The following is an 18706-nucleotide window of genomic DNA, read 5'->3' as shown; positions in this document are numbered from 1 at the left end:
ACATAATTAGTATGTTTTCATCTAGTACAAGGCTTATTGAATAATACTCTCTAAATAAAGCTCTCTAAACTGACAACACCCAGCAATGTAGTTTAGTATACACACAACCCATTTATCAGACCAAATCTGTACTTTGGTCTGACGAGTCCAAATTTGAGATTTTTGGTTCCATCCGCCCCGTCCTTATGAGATGTAGAAAAGGTGAGTGCATGTGTGGTTCCTACCATGAAGCATGGAGGAGGAGGTGGGATGGTGTGGAGGGTGCTTTGCTGGTGAGCAGCATTCTGCAGCGACATGCCATGCAATCTGGTTTGCACTTAGTGGGACCATCATTTGTTTTTCAACAGGACCTGGCCTGTTTGACCAAGAAGGAGAGCAATAGAGTGCTGCGTCAGATGACCTGGCCTCCACGATCACCCGACCTGAACCCAACTGAGATGGTTTGGGATGAGTTGGACTGCAGGGAGAAGGAAAAGCAGCCAACAAGTGCTCAGCACCTCTGAGAACTCCTCCAAGACTGTTGGACAACTAAGAGTCAGCAAAACTGTCATCAGAGCAAAAGGTGAAGAATCTTAAATATGAAAAAAAATAAAAAATTTGCACTTTTTCGTTTACTACATAATTCCATATGTGTTTCTTCGTAGTTGTGATGTCCTCAATATTGATCTACAATATTAAAAAACTATAAAAAATAAAGAAAGACTGGTGACTGTGAAGGTATGTCCAAACTTTTGTCTGGTACTGTATTACATATAAGTGATCCCACACATCTAATACAGTACCACACACACACACACACACACACACACACACACACACACACACACACACACACTTGGCTGGCTATGAGATGAGGCTCTAAATTAAAAAGTCAGTTTGTGTTTCAACCCTCACCTGCGGTCATGAGCTTTAAGGGGAGACTGACTGAATAAAATCACAGAGACAAGTCACTCACCATAGTGCCTCAATGTGGAGATAATGGCTCTGCATAACTATAAATAGCCCTAAAAAGGGAGGGAAAGGGCATCATATGAAACTCTAATTGTTGTAATGCAAGAACCAGGGACAGGGAATGAGGATATCTGGACCAAAATGTTAAAGTACTGTTAAAGGCTACAGTGAGGTTTGGCTGGAGGCAGATGTCGGAGACTGAACACAGGAGATTGAGCTAAAGCGCTCAGGTTAGACCTTTAAAGGCTCCGTATTACACAGGACTGAACTGGTTAATATCAACGTTAACAGCAGCCTTCCTCCTGGAGGTGAACGCCCACTTTTAGGAAGCGGAAGACGGAGCAGCTCTGTGTTTGTTTCGTGGTCTCTTGTCGTAAACTGGAAGCTATTGAACTCCATTTCGATGGCACATCTGCGGTCCTCGCCGATGCTCATGAACTGTGGAGGCAGCGAGGGGAAAGTCGCTATCGCCGACATGTAATGTGAGGTAGATATCTGCTCTGGACGGACACCCCACAGATATGTTGACTCACCTGACCATGGCAGACTGGTAAAAGGTAAAAGATTTTTGGGGTTTTTTGACCCCGTGTTTGGTGATGTTGTAGCTAACGTTAGTCACACAAGGTTTGTTTGCAAGTTAACGCGTAGCTAGTCGTCATTAATCGTCGCAAACTTTCAACACAAAAATAGCATCCTCACATGGAGGTGTTATATTAGTTAATTACTTGAATTGGAATTAAAATAAGGCAGCGGAATATTCGGCGTCGTTTCCGTCATGTTTATGTGTTGTTTTCCTGCTAAAACAGCACACGGTTGCTTGTCACACTAACAGCTAGCCACTATAGCATCGGTTATTTGTCTGATAATGATCCACACGCATGCTCTTCGTTGTTATTGTTGTGTAACGGTTACCTGTCGCTTTAACGGTGTGTTTCCATGTTTCCGTCCGTGCTCCCCAGCCGGTGTCTCTGCTGCCATGGAGGTGGGCTGCCTCCCCGTGGAGCTGTGGAGGGTTATCTTGGCCTACCTTCCTCTCCCTGACCTGGGCCGCTGCTGCCAGGTGTGCTGTGCCTGGAGGGAGCTCATCCTCTCTCTAGATAACACCCGCTGGAGACAGCTCTGCCTAGGCTGCCCTGAGTGCAGACATCCCAACTGGCCCAGTCAGCCACACCTGGAGCCCCCGTCCTGGAGAGAGGCCCTGAAGCAGCATGCCCTGGCCACCCGCACCTGGACTCAAAATGGGCCAGAGCTCCAGTCCTCTGCCTGTCTCCTCTTTTTCCGCCGTCGAAAAGACCGCAGGGTTTGGCATGTGGGGCCGGGGTGTGAGTTCGAGACCCTACGTGGAGTCCTCGGGGTGGTGGGGCCGTATGACCGCGTGGTTCTCCATCCAGGGGTGTACGAGGAGCAGGCTGAAGTGGCGCTGAAGGTGCCTGTGGAGCTCGTTGGGCTGGGCCGACTGGGTGAGGTGGCCCTCCTGGTGTGCATGGAGCAGCAGTGCCCTACGGCCAGGCTGTGTAATCTAGTGTTCATGCCACCCTGGTTTTCAACTGTGGTTTACAAGGTAAAGAACGGCGTGCCATGATGGTTTGTTTTATACAGCAATTTCTCATCACATGTCCATCCAATCCTGTATCCTCAAACATCTACAAAACCAGGTCAAATTCTACTTTTACATCATGCCGACATGTGTTTTTCCTGCTGAATCTGTCTGACCTTTCTCCCCTTGCTCTGCTCTAGACGTCATGGGGTCATGTCCAACTCGATAACTGCAACTTTGAAGGTACTCAGTTGCATGTCCGTGGCCCAGGAACCTGCCAGGCTCGCTTCTGCTCCTTCTCACAAGGCAGCTCTGCCCAGTTGCTGGGTGTTGTCCTCAGTTTGTTAGACAGCTGTGACTTCTCGGGGAGTGACACAGCTTCTGTGACTATCGAAGGTCCACCAGTTTCAGAAAGGAACTGGGCTTGTAAACACTTGGCCGCACTAGCCAGGACGTTCCCATCATGTGGTGCATCTGGGAGTAGCAGTAGCCCTCCCAAAGGCCCTCTGGCTAGCTCCACTGGTGGGCATCAACCTCCAAGTGCTAATGTTAAAAAGGAGCATGTGAGCATAGAAGACTGGCAGAGGAGGACCGGGGCAGATGCAGTGTGTCAGGGCACAGTGATTGAAGATTGCTGGAGTGATGGTGAGCGCAGCGAGGGAGAGGAGGAGAACCGAGATGGAGGAGGAACCAACATCACCAAAACCCCAGTTACATTGGATTACAAAATCCCATGTGAACATCATGGCCTCGCCCATTTGCTCAAGCCCAGGCCAGATGGCTCTCTGCCACTGGCCTCCTCTCCAGATCCCCCATCTGTGACCCCTGAACCCCTCACATTTCAGCAGGAACTAGATAGGGACCCAGAGGCTCAGATGTTGGCAGCATCCACCCTTGGCTGTATCCTCAGACGCTGTCTCTTCAGGGAAGGGAAGGGTGGCGTGCATTTGTTTAATTATGGACAAGCTCGGCTGGAGGGCAACGTTTTCCGTGGGCTGAACTATGCTGTCCGCTGTATACAGAACTCCACAGTAAGTAAGACCATAGTAACAATTTTTTTGACTAATGGAGTGTCACTTGAGTGTATCGTAACACGTACAACTTTCATATGTCCAATGACGTTTTTTAGGCAGCATACCTTTTGAGTCATGTATCAAGTTCAGGAAGTAGCTCTGATCATGAGTAATTAAGCAGCAGTTTCCTGTGTGATGTGTTACTTGAGCTCCCTCTCCTTGTCTCTCACCTCCCTCAGATAGTGATGCTGAGAAACGAAGTGTGCGAGTGCCGCGCATCAGGTGTGTTCCTGCGCCTCTCTGCTCAGGGTCTCATCGCCGATAACAACATCCACTCGAATGGGGAGGCAGGGCTGGATATCCGAAAAGGGGCTAACCCCATCATTATGGTAATTTCTGCTCCAATGTCAATAAGACAAATAAGAAACAAACAATTCCCACGTTTGACAAAATAATCTTGCATCTCACAATCAGCTGTCAGCGATAAGATTATTTTGTCAAAGTACCACACACTTTCCCATTACATCTCATCAATAATTTCAGGGCTTTTAGACAATACTCAATAGTCACATAACTCGTATAATAATGAGTAGAGGCATCTGTAATAAAAGCTCACACATGATTGAATTGTTTGTAATGTCAGTAGGTACATTTCCAGATGTAACTTCTCTCACTTTGATCACCTTTTCTACTTTAGTCATTGTTACTCTCTCCTTCTGTCTTTCATTCCACAGTGCAACAAAATACATAGTGGTTTGCGTTCAGGGGTTGTTGTCCTTGGCAATGGAAAAGGTTCAATTCGGAGCAACCAGATCTATAACAACAAGGAAGCGGGCGTTTATATTCTCTTCAGTGGGAATCCTGTGGTCAGGTAGGTGGGACTCCACGAACATCTAACTTGCCAAGGAATGTGCAGTCCCTGCTTTTCTCTTCATTTATTTATTGTGTTCAGCATGTAGAGGATTCGTTTTCCAGTAAGGAGAAAGACAGGGGAATTTAGGGTTTAGCCCTTTTGTTTTTCTAAAGCGTCAAATCAAAGAAATATTATTAAACAATCAGTGTTTGAAACCACCGCTACAATAGGCCTCATGACTTGTAATGGAAGCACAGATGTTTCCTAGTGAATCAGTGAGCCAGCACGCACAACACCAGGACCCTGAAACCGATGCTGCTAAATGGAATTCAGACAGGGTTTATTTTATTTTTTTCACCTGTGCTTTTCCTGCTGTGATAAATTAACATGTCCTCCATGATGGCAAGATGTTTTTCAATACCAAACTCAGCTCTGGTCAGTCAGGGAAGGGTTTAGATCCAGTCTACCACTCTTTTAAGCATGTGCAATGTTGGAGTTTAATGCAGTTAAGAGGAAATCATTTTGTCCAGCTTACTGATGTAAGATCAGCTTGAGATTGTGTCAAAGTATGCTTGCAAATGTATTCAAATTTCCAGAAAACTCTTTAAAATCTTACTCTTTTCAATGAAAAACCTGTTTTGTATGGTTTGATAATTTCACTCAAGCAACTTCAGTATCACCGTGACTGCTGCAGTGCAGTCGTACATTTTTTTGTTCCAACACATCATTTTACAATCATTAAGCATTTTACAGTAAAAGTGTGGTGTAAGCAGTGTTGTATTATGTTTCTGCATAGACTACTACATGAAGTCTGAACCTGTTTAAAATCTGCCCCTGTCATATTCTCACTTTCTCTCTCAGTGGGAACCACATCTTCCAGGGCCAGGCAGCAGGGATAGCTATAAACGAGAATGGCAGAGGGATGATAACAGGTGTGTGAGTGGATCTGTCTCACCTCATTTTCCACATTTCACACATCAGCATATCAAGTGGGTTTTTCATTTCCCTCCATTGATGTGCCACTTAGGAAAATTAAAGCACCATTTATGGTTATGAAGTCTGTTTTTTTTTTTTTTGTATTTCAGAGAATGTAATAAGAGAGAACCAGTGGGGAGGTGTGGACATCCGTAGAGGAGGTGACCCTATCTTGAGGAATAACTACATCTGTTATGGCTACTCAGACGGCGTCGTGGTGGGAGAGAGAGGCCGTGGACTTATTGAGGGGAACCACGTCTACTGTATGTAATTTCAGCATCGTACACTTACCTTGATTTAGCAGCTCATCGTAGATGTTGTCTGTAGCAACCTGTCTTACGCTTGTTTCTTCAGGTAACAAAGGCTGTGGCGTTTGGGTTATGTCATCAAGCCTTCCACAGCTTCTGGGAAACTACATCACCCATAACTGTATGTATGGGCTGGCAGTGTTCTGCAGGAAGGACCCAGAGAACATCGAGGCCAGGGAGGGGAACTGGCCAGGACAGGAGGGGATGGCCGGAGAAGGAGTGAACGGGGAAAGGAGAGGGGGAGAAGGAGAAGGTAGAGAAGGTCAGGAGAACTTGAATGAAGAGGGAGAACTGTTTGCATGGGAGAGTGATCTTGACAGCGAGGATGAGCGCCACTCTGCCCGTCGTTCCATCAGTGTGGCCCTGGTGGAGAGCAACTGCATGAACTTCAATGGAGGTAATAAATAGCACAGTTTAGGATTACATAATGTCCAATGCACAAAGTTACCCTCTTCCTGTCTCTAATGTTCTCCCCATCATTTCTCCCTTTCTGTAGCGGTTGGTCTGTACGTGAAGAGCAGTGAGCCCCTGAATGTTTTCGCTAACCTCGTAAACAGCAACCGTGGCACTGGCATTGCTGTGCTGCAGAGCAGTCAGCTGACCCGACTCATTACAAACTGCATTCTTGAAAATGGTCGAGGAGGTGTCACAGTGGAGAAAGACTGCAGAGTGGAGCTTCGTGGCAACGGCATCTATAAAAACAGTGGCTGTGGTGTCAGTTTCAGTGGTAACGGGCAGATTGTGGAGAACGATGTGGTCGGAAACCATGGATATGGGGTCCAAGTCTCTGGCAGTGCTGACATCAAGGTGAGCTGGACTGAGACATACACACAGACTATTACAACATTGTACATAGCTCCACCATGAAATATCGACACATCACTCATACATACATTTTTATAATTTTATGATTTTTCTCTTTAGGTGTTGCGCAACCGTGTCCAACCTTCACAGGGCTGTGGCATTGCTGTACTGGGGCCAGTAAAAGGTGTTGTCCATGATAATCTCTTGTTCCAGGGCCACCCTGGGAACAAAAAAACACTGCTACATATGGATCCTGGCAATGAGAGCTGTGTGTTACGCAACAACAGTGTTCTAAGGCATAATAACAGGTAACTAGGCAACCAACAGCAGTGCCAGAGATGTAAAGACCACCATTGGCTATGGAGTCTGCACCCTTTCCCTCTGCTGTACTCACACTCAAAGCTATCATCTATAGCATTGTATTAAATGACAATGTGACTGGGGTCGCTTGTTGTGATGAACCTAGAGAGAATTATCACCTGGATCTGCAGCTCCCTCTCTGTTTTATGGTGCATTGTAGTGAGTTTCAGCTCTCTGTTAAGCTATCTGGCCCACAACTTTACTGTTTTGGTTCACTCTCACTGCTGTTTTACTGTTCGGCCACAGATGGCAGCTGTTTTCAGTCAAAACACTCCAAACTACCAACACAAAATGGACAGATTTAGCAACTATCTAGTAAATATAGTGGAGCATATATCAGTTAAAGAGCCAGATATTTCCTTGAGGAGCTGGAAGGGTTCAAAAACAGAGCTGATGGATAAGGAATATTGGATGTATATTAAACTAGATGGCCATAAACACTACTCAAAATAATAATGTGAGCAATAATGTTGCCCTTTAACTGCTGGATGTCTAAATAAAGATCTGTTTGATAACAAGTTCACCATATCAGCTTCAAAGGTATTGCAGAAATACTGTGCTCACAACCTGTTGCCTGCTGCCCATAAGTGGTTATGACGAGTTAAAACATCTTCATGTGTATCTTCTATCTCTTTGCATTTTGTAGTTTTACGTCCGCTCCCTGGGTTTTGGAAAACCCGCCACCGCGTCCACCTCCCAGCTCCCCCTCTGGCCTCTCCTCATCCCAATATCCTTCCCGACTTGGAATTTCCATGACGACCAGGATCAGCGCCACTGTGGAAAGCGGTTGCCACAGTGGCAGCATGTTCTGTTCCATCCTGTGAAGGTCGGCGAGCACTTAGAAGCCAATATCAGTGACTTTCCCTAAAGGTCGGCATCTGGTCACATTTGAACTGGAGTGTAGCACACATTTAAAGCACTCTGACCTTCCCAAATCATGCCATCTGGTTGAAGTGGTGTGACCCTCCAAGAAGTAAGAGAACCACTAAAGGGGCCATCTGCCTTCCAGTGCATCTGGACATTTTGTAAATCTGAAATTCAGACTTTTGTGATTTTATGATAAAACTCCAGTGCACCCATCATGTGGACTTAAGAAGTTAAGCTGGAGCACAACACATTCAAGCATCATCACTGTCCTCCTTAAACGATCATTTCCATACTAAAGCTTTAACTTAATTGTTCTCTTTTATGTGCAGATTTCAGATTCATGTACAGAACGGCTGTGGACTTTGTTTGTCTTTGAGACTCCCTGGTTAGGAAGTGCACATTTATAAATCCTGGCAGGGGTCAGAGGGCATCAGAGATGTCAGCATCAACCATGTTACCAAGTAAAGCTGTGCCTTGTTTGACTTTTTAATCAAAGATTGTAGCTAGGGAAGGAGTGGTCATAGTGTGAGGTGTATATACATAAAAAAAATGCCAAACTTAAGCTTCTGTCTCTTGCACAGAGCTGCTATTTCCTGGTAAGTCTCTTTTTGTGTCTTGTCCACCATGATGTTTTTAAAATGTAATCCACTTCAGCTCTTTGTAAAATTTAGTGAAGGACCCGTTATCATTCCTTATACTATCAACACACTGCACAGTGACACACTCATCTGGTAATAGGCAGTTATTGAAGGAAAATGATGTTCAGTGTGCAATATGTGCTGTCTACAAAAGGTGCCTATACGTTATGACTGTCTTAGCTAGATGTTTTCTGTCATCTAGAATCTGTTTACAGCTCATTCTGCTTTTTTGTATCTTGCACAGTTAAGCATTAAGAAACTATCATGTATAACTCAAAGTTCACCACTTTATTTGTCTACAAAATACATTAATAAACACTTCTTCGTGGCATTTCCAATTCTTACAGTCCTCCCTCTCTGTTCACTTCTTGTCTTTTCTTAGCTTGATCCTCAGTGCATTTTCTTGCGTTTCCGTCTCTCATTGAACTGATCATATTTGACCAGAGGTAGACAAAGAGAGGCCTCCTTGTGCTCATCCTGCTGTCTGGCCTCGCCAGCCTTCGCCCGGGCCGATTTAATTAGGGTCAGTCCCATTGACTTTGCTACTTCAATCATCCTATTGGAAGACAGGAAAAAATCCGTCATGCACTTCATTTTTATGTGGTCTGAATATTTTGTATACAACAAAAATCAGATAATTTACAACTGATAATGCAAAAACCATAAGCGGAAAGTGGTGACACATTCTTAATATTTCCAATTGCAATTACAGTTGTAAAAAAAAAAAACATGTTTTGCACAAAAAAAAAAATCAAAAGAGACTAAGTTTTCTCTACCCAAATGCAATTTTTAAAATGTTTATTCATACACTTTCATTTTGAATTTACCTGGCCTCTGTAATTCCTAGGTCACGATGCAGTAAGGTGAGGTCAGCTGTCATGTGACCTAAATGCAGCAGCAGGGCCAGAGAGTAAGCCGCTACTTTGGCACGCATTGATGAAGACACCATGTTCTGGATCCTAAAGGGGAAAAATAAGGTGAAAGGCTGACAGACATGGATATAACAAAAGCAGTGCACAAACACTGCCAGAGAGAATTACTTTACCACTTTGTTCATGGTAATCTGAAACTTGGGCAAAGAAGTGAAAATAAACTGATCCAACCAAATCAAATTCCAGTGGTTATGAAGTAAATGTTTATAAGTTGTTAGTTGCAGAGTACATGCAGTCCCTGTAGATATAGATGATAAACATGGAAAAAGTTCCATCACCATCATACCTGCCACTGTTGAAAGTCTCTGCAGTGAATGATTTGAACAGTTTGTTCTGAATGAGGCGAGGACAGCCTTCCTCCATCCCAACTGTACATGTAAGCATACATCAGTTAGTCTGTGATCCAGACATGTTTAAGAACTGAAAGAATATATGATGAAGGAAAAAAAAAATCAGTACTCACACTTGCGGGAGATGCTTTTCTGCCGTGCCAGTTTCAAGAGCAGAGAAAGATAAAAGGCACAGCGCGTAGTTTTATCTCTGGCTTCACCTTCAGCCGGCATTGTCTCCAGGAGCTTCGTGACACACAAGCCCCTTGAATAAAACAAAAAGTGCAAACAAAAATAAGAGACAAAAATGCAGATTAATAAAATGCCTGAGCGAGTGAGAGTGCTTTGGCAACCTACGTTCCACTGTCTGTCATCTCCTTCAGCTCCTCGGAGGTGAGCGCTGCCATCTTGGATCCGGCCTGCTCCAAAGCCTCAAACTCGACTGGACTCAGAACTGTAGATAGCAATTAAGGATGGAGACCCAAACAAACTGAGCTGCAGCCACCAGCTGCTGTTCTCTCACTCGTACACAAAGGGAATGAAGGATACGATCGTCAAACAGGTAGACGTTCTCAGGTTTGTCAGCGTTTGCGTTGCAGGGTGGCAGGTGGGGAGCCAGGCTTGCCTGAGACTCTGTCTCAGCCACTTCCTGTTGTAGAGCTAAGGGGAAAAATATGATGATCAAACTGACACAAGAGCGGAGGAAGACCACGTGGAGGAGAAAGATGACAACTCAAGCCCTCACATGACAAGTTGATGATTTTTAGACTACCTACTTCTATGTCCCAGACTTGTAAAATGCGACTATGTGGCTTACCTTCCAGACCCTTCTTGTCAATCACAGTGCTGGCAGCCATTGCCACTGCTTGATGCAGGGTATCACTGCCCACCTGATTCATCCTGCGGGTGCTCAGAGCCCTCTTTTGTTTGTTGGTGCCAAACGCCTCAATCAAAGCGTCAACCTAAAGAGGAAATGTGACATACGATTATGACATTAATATCAAGTTTATTCCTATTTGAGTCCAGTCTTCTCTTTTTCTAAGAAAAACAGGACGTACCTTTTCTCTGTAGGTCTGAGTTGTGTCATTGGCAGTAGCTGTCTCTGTTGCCTCTCCTGATGAAAAAGAAGCACAAATTGGATTCTTTTGTATAATCATCTGTAACCTGCAGCCACAAGGCATTAATATTACATTCAGTATAGTAATCAATGGTGATTTTTCCCCGTTTACCTGATATAGCAGGTTGCAGGTTGAAAAGCTGAGCACTGTGCAGCTCCATTTGCTTGGTCTGCTTGTTCAACACTCCTACATAATATCTACAGAGACACCATACATCGTATTACATTATTAGCATTATTAGCTGGACAACATCTTTGAAATATGCTACATTAGCCTACTTGCAAAGGTTGTTGCATTTCAAGGACCCCGCTCCAAAATTACTGCCAACATAGGACAGTCTGTCAGTCTCGGCAGCCTAGACAGAGGGACACATGAGCAACATGACCATGACAGAGCAACACAGCCCGAGCAATGATGATCTTCCCGTCTTCCTCACCACTATCCGTCTGCTCTTCTTCCTGGGGTTATTCTCCTCAGTGTGCTTGTACATCGTGAAATCCAGTTTGTCTGCATTTTTGACGCTTCCGTTTGAAAAGCGAACTGTGAGAAGGAGAAACATGATGAGGAGCTTAAAAGTTAACTTTACACGAATGAGAAAAAGCTGAAACTCCACTCCGACACACACAAAACAAGTAGCCATGTTGCTACGTAGCATCCACGTGTGTAATGGACATGGGTGTTTAAAATAGAGATAATAAGCACCACCGAACATTTAAAGGCACGACTACATTTGGTTTTTTTTGTAAAAAGTTTCCACAAACCACCAAATTAAAGATAGTCACCAATAACAGCTTTGTCGGAGTCTCTCTCCTCTCCACAACACACCAGCGAGCAGGAGGCAGCCATACTTGTTGTCATGAGTCTCCAGAGTCAAGAGGATTCACTGCTCCGTACTTCCGGGTTGGGACAACAGTACGTTCCCTTCAGTAGCTGCAGCCCTGCGAGATAAAGCTGCTATATTACCTCTGCAATGTTATCAATATTATCAATGCTAGTATTCGTTTAGGAAGCCGTTTTTATTGAAATGTATCAGCAAATACACAAATACGATACAGCAGCTAGATCAAAGTGCAATACACACAAACTTCAAAACTAACTATTATAGACTATATAACTGTGGTAGCCTGGTGAGTAATGCTGTATTGTAAATACATGCACTGGTATACACGCGTGTGTGTATACATGATGAGAACAGATTGTAGATGGGTATGTAAGTGAATACATATATACACCATAATGAATAAATATGTACTTTGATGGATAAAAATGATATTTTAAAAAGGTATAAACTAGTAGTAAAATAAATATACCCACTGTTTTCTATTGTGTTTACGGGTATAAGCAGATAGCAACAAACATATATACTGAGATATAAACAGGTTGTAACCAGATAAATTAGCAGGTGGACTCAGTGAAGTATAATATGTATTTACTGTACTAATTGTACTATAAGTATAGCAATTATGTAGTAAAGTGTTAAAGTGACATCCACGTACCAACACGGTGCGAGTATAATGGTTATAGTTTAATGGGAAATACATTCCTGTACATCTGTCCTAAACATAAAACGCTGATCCGACAGCAGCCGTATAAATTCATATCTGACTCTGTCTTTAATCTTTGGAGGTCGCTGCAGCGCCGCCTGACGGTGAAACGTAAAGCTGCAGCTCTTCACCTCGGAGAGGTCATGGACACGGGAGTGAATCACAGCGCCACCCTGTGAGTCTGCCTGGGAAAACCCCGTCTGAGTGTGATCCAGGATTAGAAATCATAACACATGCCTGTCTGAGCCGGATAGTGATCGACAGCCAGGGTGTCAGTGCGATCACCGGCGGCTCCACCTGGCTGTGCCCGCGGGGCCTGACACTGACAGACGGCTCCAACTGGCTGCTCCGGTCACCGTGAGCTCACATCACCGGCAGCCTTCGCCCCCACAGCCAAACCATTCAGTGCGAGTACACCGATAGGCAGCGGACGACAGGGGACGTGGGGCGTACAGCAGCTGAGATACTAGCTAGCTACAGCTACATTTACTGCCAGAAAAAAGCTGCTTCGACAAGGCGGTCAGTCCAGGTGTCCGTCTGCTGCTGTCGCTAACAACAGTTAGCTGGTCGGTAGCCAGCTAACTTTAGCCTTGTCGGTTTTGTGGTCAGGGGCCTTGTTTTCTGCCTCTTGTTACCTTAGCTGACGGAAAACTCAAGGTAATGTTTATTATTACTGGCTCTTATATCTCATTACAGCAACGGGATGCTATGTTTTCGCAAATTTAGCAAGTTACATTCGCTAACTGGAGCCGTGTTAGCCTGTTTAGACTTGCTAGTTGGAGTTAGCTGTGTAACCCACCTAACGTTGTTACAGTGTTACAGTGAGGAGTGTGTGCTCTGTACGTGTAGCTACTGTGTTATCAATGCGGTTTTCACGTTAACTTCATACCGTACGCATGTGGGAACGAGTTGGCCAGTGCAAGTTATTTCACAGCATAGTACTATATAACAATGAATTCAGCCCACTGGACAACACTGCTCCTAGTGTGCCTTCAATAATTATCTCACTGGAAGTTTTGCATGCCCTGTTTATCTGTAGGATCACAAAATAATGTCTTTCACTCTTCTTAGTTCCTTTTCAAACAAAACCACTTTTAGATGTGTAAAACCTCACTTTTATTACTCTGTCTTGGCCTCCTCCATCATCACACTCTAAGGCTGTAACTAACTACTATTTTAAGATCAGGTAATCCGTTGATTAGTTAACCATTTAACTGGTTGACCATCTAGTCTGTGAAATAGCAGACATTAATGAAAATGGTCATAAGTGTTTCCATTGTGTTTACTGTTAACACGTGACAGCATCTAATTTGTAGAGGATGGGAGCAGCAAATGTTTGGCCTTCTTTTAAACTTTATAACCTTTGCCTGCCTCTGTCTGTCTCTAGGGCCATGGATTTCCCGGGCCACTTCGAGCAGATCTTCCAGCAGCTGAACTATCAGCGTGTCCACGGTCAGCTGTGCGACTGTGTCATCGTGGTGGGCAGCAGACACTTCAAGGCCCACCGCTCCGTGCTGGCAGCCTGCAGCACCCACTTCAGAGCCCTGTTCACTGTTGCAGAGGGAGATGCCAGCATGAACATGATCCAACTGGACAGCGAGGTTAGGATCCCAGCAGTATTGTGTAAAAGAGGACACGGATGATGGTATTACAATAAAGAGTGTCATGATGATGATGACAATAACAGGGTTGAGTTGAGGAGATAGTGACTCTTCAACTCTAGATAATAATATTGATAGTAATTCAGTCAAAACTAATTGTATTTCAAATAATGCCAGTGAGATTGATCAGCTTCTTCTGTTCTTGTAGGTGGTGACAGCTGAAGCTTTTGCTGCTCTGGTTGACATGATGTACACCTCCACACTGATGCTGGGGGAGAGCAACGTCATGGATATCCTCCTTGCAGCCTCACATCTGCACCTCAACAATGTAGTCAAGGCCTGCAAACACTACCTGACCACGCGCACCCTGCCCATGTCACCCCCATCCGACAGACCCACCCATCACCACCCACAGCAGGAGCAGCAGCGCCACAGGCAGCAGCAAGTAGCAGATTTAGCAGTGAACCCTACTTTAGCAGCTAATGCTAACCTCGCAGCAAACACTGCCACGTCAAAGCTGCAGCGTTCCTTCCTCCTGCAGCAGCTGGGGCTTAGCTTGGTGAGCTCCGCTCTGGGTGGGATGGAGGAGGACGGAAATGTAGTTGCCAGCAGAGTGGTTGAACAGAGAGCCTCCTTCCCAATCCGACGCTTCCACAAACGCAAGCCCTCTCTGACCCTGGGCCTGTCAGAGGAGAGACCCAGGCAGAGGCAGCGCCCCTCTGCCCCCAACCTGGGGCTGTTAGGAGAGGGAGGGGTGAACACAGAGCGAAAGGAAGGAGCGCTACTCTCGCCGGACTCCCACAAGATGGGGGATGAATCCAAATTGGATGCCACAATCTCTGGCCTAGTAGGGGTGTCCCAAGATGATCCTCAGATGCCCAGCCAGTCGGACAGCGGACATTGTGGGGGGGAGGACCTTGGGAGAATGCAGGGAGGGGTGAGCAAGGAGGAGGACATGGAAGACCAGGACCACCAGGACAACAGAGCAGGAGTGACAATCAAATCAGGGACAGAGGAGGAGGAGGCTGAAGAACAGGAACAGAAGGTAAAGTTGTGGCTTGATTTGATTTGTTTTTGAAAATCTAAATCTCCTTTGGCCTTAGATGAAACCCCTCCTTTGCTTTACACAGGTGGTGGTTAAACGAGAGCCGCTAAGTTCACCTGAGCCAACCGATGAAATCAGCGACGTGACATCGCAGGCTGAAGGCAGCGACCCGGCTGATCCCGGAGGCCACGAGGAGGAGGAGAAGGCGGAGCTGAGCCCAGAGAGCAGCGACCGCAGCTTCACCTCTGAGCCCCAACCCAGCTCTGACTCTCTGCTGCAGCCCAGCTCCCAGCTTCTCCTCAAGAGCAGCATGGGCGGAGGCGCCGCAGTCGGAGGAGGAGGTTTTGGGTGTAATAACGGACTTGGTGGCAAACCTGGTTTTAGTATTTCTAACTTCCTCAGTCCTAAGGATTTCGGAAGCGGCGGGGCGGGGTTGGTAGCTGGAGAAGATGACCTCCCTAACACAACAACTGACGATGCAGTAGCACATCACTTCCTGCTCAGGCAGGAAGGTGCTGGGCCCTCCAGCTCTGCTTCTTCTTCTCTTCTACAGTCAGGTCCGCTTGGTAGTGAGAGTCGCAATGGTTTTGGAGAAAACCTACAAGCTGATTCTCTGTTTCTCCGCCCCTTGCATGGGGGTTTGGGGAACCCTAGAGGAAGTGGGGGAAGTGGTAATGGAGGGCGTGGAGGGGTAGATCCCTTTGGTTTAGACTTCCAGCGCTCTAGTTTGGGGCTTCACTCCCTGGAGCGACCCTCACGAGGGGCAGGAGGAGCGTCTTCAGCTGCTCTGGGTTATCCAGGCTACAGACGCATTGCTCCAAAAATGACTGCAGGCATGGGAGGAGAAGAAGGAGTGAGCGGTGTTCTTCAGGACGCCGCCTCTTCCTCCTCAAGTCTGTCAAGCCCTCTGCTTCTAAACAAGAGTGGGGGATATGACATGAACAGTGGCAGGCCCACCTCGCTCCCTCCTCAGCTGACCCGAGCGTCAGCCGACGTTCTGTCCAAGTGCAAGAAGGCACTGTCCGAGCATAATGTGTTGGTGGTCGAGGGAGCTCGGAAGTATGCCTGTAAAATCTGCTGCAAAACCTTCCTCACCCTCACTGACTGCAAGAAACACATCCGTGTTCACACAGGAGAGAAGCCCTACGCGTGTCTCAAGTGTGGAAAGCGCTTCAGTCAGTCCTCCCACCTATACAAGCATTCTAAAACCACCTGTCTGCGCTGGCAGAACAGCAACATGTCCAACGCTCTGCTGTAAGTCCGAGGCCACTGTGTCAAAGTAGAGTTGGCTGACAGGATGAATACTTAAACAGTCAGTGACGGGATGAATTCAAAGCCCCAGAAATATTTCGAGCTGTTGACTGAGCAGCAGCATCTGATCAGCTGTTCTGTTCAAACCAACCAGTCCTGACCACAGACCAAAGATAGGGATGATGATGATGATGATGATGTAAGCATACATTTTCTTTTCCAGGAGAAACCCATTCTATCAAGTTGCTAAAAGTTATTATAAACACATTTAGCCTGTCAAAAGACTTTAGAGATACAGGACATGCAAAAGCACCACATTAATTGCTATGGATTCATCATAGAGCACCACAGATACACACATTATATTCACCTGTAGAAATATCATAAGAGTATTATGAGAATTTTCTGTCAGCATCATACATGAAGCCCTTGGACTTTGCATAATATGATCATAACATATTATGTGTATATTATATAGGTATCATATAGTTGTCGAGTGGAATTCAGATCTGTTGAGGGGAGCCACCAATGCAGAACATTAATAGTTTGTGGTACGTTCTTATTTGACTCTATTATTATAATACTCTGAGTGTTTGCGGATCAGTGGCAGCTGTGTAGCACCAATGTTAAGAGCAAATATTGTAAAATAGTGTGCTCATGTAGATTTTTCATTGCACATTTAGAAAACATGTAGCAGCATCCCACATCAGACTGTTGAGTCATCGCGATCGTGCATATTGACTGTGCCTTGTTCTGCACAAGGGCGGTCGCATAGACTGTGGACTAAGTGATTCAGATTCTGTTTGGGCTGCAGATATGACTGTAAGTACTGTAAATGGCCGTGATTCTGCTGATACTTAGCCTACTGTCCAAAAGGATGGCTATAATATAGACAGATATAGGTTCAGTGCTGTGAGACGGGCCTAGGTGATGCTGAAAGTAGAACAGGGAATCTGGTGTAGCTGAGCTCACTTACAATTGAGAATATGTCTGGTAGCTGGAAAGATAAGTCAGTTTGCACTGATGGGGCCTTCACAGTTAATATGACTCGAGGAGTAAATGTCTCACTTGAAACATTTACACCTGTAGTTTGTCAAATACAAGTTTTAGAGCAGTGGGAAACTTTGAATTGCTCCAATTTGCACTTGCCAGGCAGAGCTGTTAACTTTGGAATCATCAAAATAAAAGAAAAAGTGTCAACCTGCACCATCTATGTATTAAAAGCAAGAAAGAAAATCCGCTTTCACTGGGCCTTGCTGTCTCTTTCTGAGAAAACTAATAGTGATATGATATTGCATTGTAATATCATTTTAATACGTGGATAACTTCACAGGAAAATGCGCTGTAAATGCACCTTATTTTGTTTCATAATGTGCAGAACTTGCAGTTGTGATTTTCACTTGAATAATATATATATCACTTGACTGTCCCTCCTTTAATGGTTACTGACTGGGAATGACCACAAAATGTTCAGCCAATAAGTTAACTGACCGTCCAAACATCAGCCAAGTTGCCCTGGTTACTGGTGCTCTTGTGTGTGGACAGTCTGTGTGTTTATGAAAAGGGCGATGAGGTTGCGCTGAGAGGCAGAGATGTACAGTAAATATTGCACATGGTTTCATCAGTTTTCTCTTGGAGGAGAGACAAAACACCTCATGAAGAACTAAACATTTGTATAAGTTTGCTACTGTACTTGATATTAGTGCTTTATATATGTCTCTTTATACATCTAATGTCGCATCTGCTACAAAAGCACTTAGACAAATCATTCTTATTTGTAACTAATATGTTGAACTATGTGAAAACGTTGCTGTAATTGCAATTATCCAACTCTACCAGCTCTCAGTGGGTTTTTTCTTTAGTTACGCTTTCATCAGGACGAGGTTGCAAGTTAAGGGTTGTAGCATTTTTGCCGGCAGGTGATCAATAATATACAATCCCCAGTTTGTGAAATGCAAATGCACATGGGGCAAATTTAAAGAGTTTGACAGCATCTCCTGTCGTTTTTGTACTGTTAATTTTAGGAGTGCTAGCTGTGTTACGTATACAACTAGATTTTAATTCGTTTGACATTTGTTGACATTAAAATCTGAGTTTGCAGTTCAAGGAAAATAACATCACATAAAAGATCACAGTTTTGGACGCCTGGCTTCCGCTGGTTGTAAAACAGAGCAGCTTCATCGGTAGATGGTCGGTTAATTGAAATCAATGTTCATGCAGTGTTGTAGAATTCTGTTTTAGTGAACCAAAATGAAAAAGATAACACTTTAAATACATGTTTGCCTTTTTGTATACTTTGTTGCTTGCTGTATTGTGTCGCCTACACTGTCAATGAGTCATCGCTTCCATTTCTAGTTGGCACCTAATTGTACTGTAGAGTCATCACACTGTTAGCCTGTACAAAATGACAGTTTTCTTTGACACATTTGTTAATGACTGATTTGGACATTTTACTTCAGAAGAGTATTTGCCTTATAGGATGTTCTCCCTGTAAACATAAGCTAGCCTACCGTTTGCCCTTGACACTATGCAGTCAATAGTAAAATCACTAAAGCTTGGCCACAGAATTTTTAAATGGCC

General features: G+C 44.9%; 3 protein-coding genes across 3 annotated transcripts; 2 read left to right on the top strand and 1 right to left on the bottom strand.

Moving 5' to 3' along the window:
• Positions 1 to 1308: 1308 nt before the first annotated feature.
• Positions 1309 to 8644, top strand: fbxo10 (F-box protein 10). The gene is made up of 11 exons (XM_070827881.1): positions 1309 to 1508; positions 1911 to 2512; positions 2689 to 3519; positions 3741 to 3890; positions 4236 to 4372; positions 5216 to 5286; positions 5440 to 5592; positions 5684 to 6034; positions 6134 to 6444; positions 6562 to 6749; positions 7448 to 8644. Exons 2-11 carry the CDS (start codon positions 1928 to 1930, stop codon positions 7623 to 7625), a joined length of 2955 nt encoding a protein of 984 aa, XP_070683982.1. The 5' UTR covers positions 1309 to 1508; positions 1911 to 1927; the 3' UTR covers positions 7626 to 8644.
• polr1e (RNA polymerase I subunit E) lies at positions 8574 to 11544 on the bottom strand. The gene is made up of 12 exons (XM_070827882.1): positions 11468 to 11544; positions 11122 to 11225; positions 10964 to 11040; positions 10797 to 10882; positions 10626 to 10681; positions 10385 to 10529; positions 10117 to 10227; positions 9925 to 10021; positions 9702 to 9832; positions 9525 to 9606; positions 9134 to 9265; positions 8574 to 8862 (listed from the first exon to the last, which is right to left on the bottom strand). Exons 1-12 carry the CDS (start codon positions 11541 to 11543, stop codon positions 8697 to 8699), a joined length of 1263 nt encoding a protein of 420 aa, XP_070683983.1. The 5' UTR covers position 11544; the 3' UTR covers positions 8574 to 8696.
• A 2073-nt stretch (positions 11545 to 13617) lies between these two features.
• Positions 13618 to 17278, top strand: LOC139198872 (zinc finger and BTB domain-containing protein 5). The gene is made up of 3 exons (XM_070827844.1): positions 13618 to 13830; positions 14039 to 14875; positions 14961 to 17278. Exons 1-3 carry the CDS (start codon positions 13621 to 13623, stop codon positions 16131 to 16133), a joined length of 2220 nt encoding a protein of 739 aa, XP_070683945.1. The 5' UTR covers positions 13618 to 13620; the 3' UTR covers positions 16134 to 17278.
• The last annotated feature ends 1428 nt before the right edge of the window (positions 17279 to 18706 follow it).

The sequence above is a fragment of the Pempheris klunzingeri genome, chromosome 3 (genome assembly GCF_042242105.1).
Source record: "Pempheris klunzingeri isolate RE-2024b chromosome 3, fPemKlu1.hap1, whole genome shotgun sequence".
In the NCBI taxonomy this organism is placed as follows: domain Eukaryota; kingdom Metazoa; phylum Chordata; class Actinopteri; order Acropomatiformes; family Pempheridae; genus Pempheris; species Pempheris klunzingeri.
This window is presented reverse-complemented; position numbering and strand designations above follow the sequence as displayed.

Bases quoted from the DNA above. Each gene is read 5' to 3' on its own strand.
- LOC139198872 (XM_070827844.1), top strand. From the start codon at position 13,621: ATGGATTTCCCGGGCCACTTCGAGCAGATCTTCCAGCAGCTGAACTAT. The intron at 13,831-14,038 runs GTTAGGATCCCA...CTGTTCTTGTAG, and splicing joins TGATCCAACTGGACAGCGAG to GTGGTGACAGCTGAAGCTTT. The intron at 14,876-14,960 runs GTAAAGTTGTGG...TGCTTTACACAG, and splicing joins CTGAAGAACAGGAACAGAAG to GTGGTGGTTAAACGAGAGCC.
- polr1e (XM_070827882.1), bottom strand. From the start codon at position 11,543: ATGACAACAAGTATGGCTGCCTCCTGCTCGCTGGTGTGTTGTGGAGAG. The intron at 10,883-10,963 runs GTAGGCTAATGT...GTGTCTCTGTAG, and splicing joins AAATGCAACAACCTTTGCAA to ATATTATGTAGGAGTGTTGA. The intron at 10,530-10,625 runs GTACGTCCTGTT...TTTCCTCTTTAG, and splicing joins CTCAGACCTACAGAGAAAAG to GTTGACGCTTTGATTGAGGC.
- fbxo10 (XM_070827881.1), top strand. From the start codon at position 1,928: ATGGAGGTGGGCTGCCTCCCCGTGGAGCTGTGGAGGGTTATCTTGGCC. The intron at 2,513-2,688 runs GTAAAGAACGGC...GCTCTGCTCTAG, and splicing joins TTTCAACTGTGGTTTACAAG to ACGTCATGGGGTCATGTCCA. The intron at 6,445-6,561 runs GTGAGCTGGACT...TTTTCTCTTTAG, and splicing joins CTGGCAGTGCTGACATCAAG to GTGTTGCGCAACCGTGTCCA.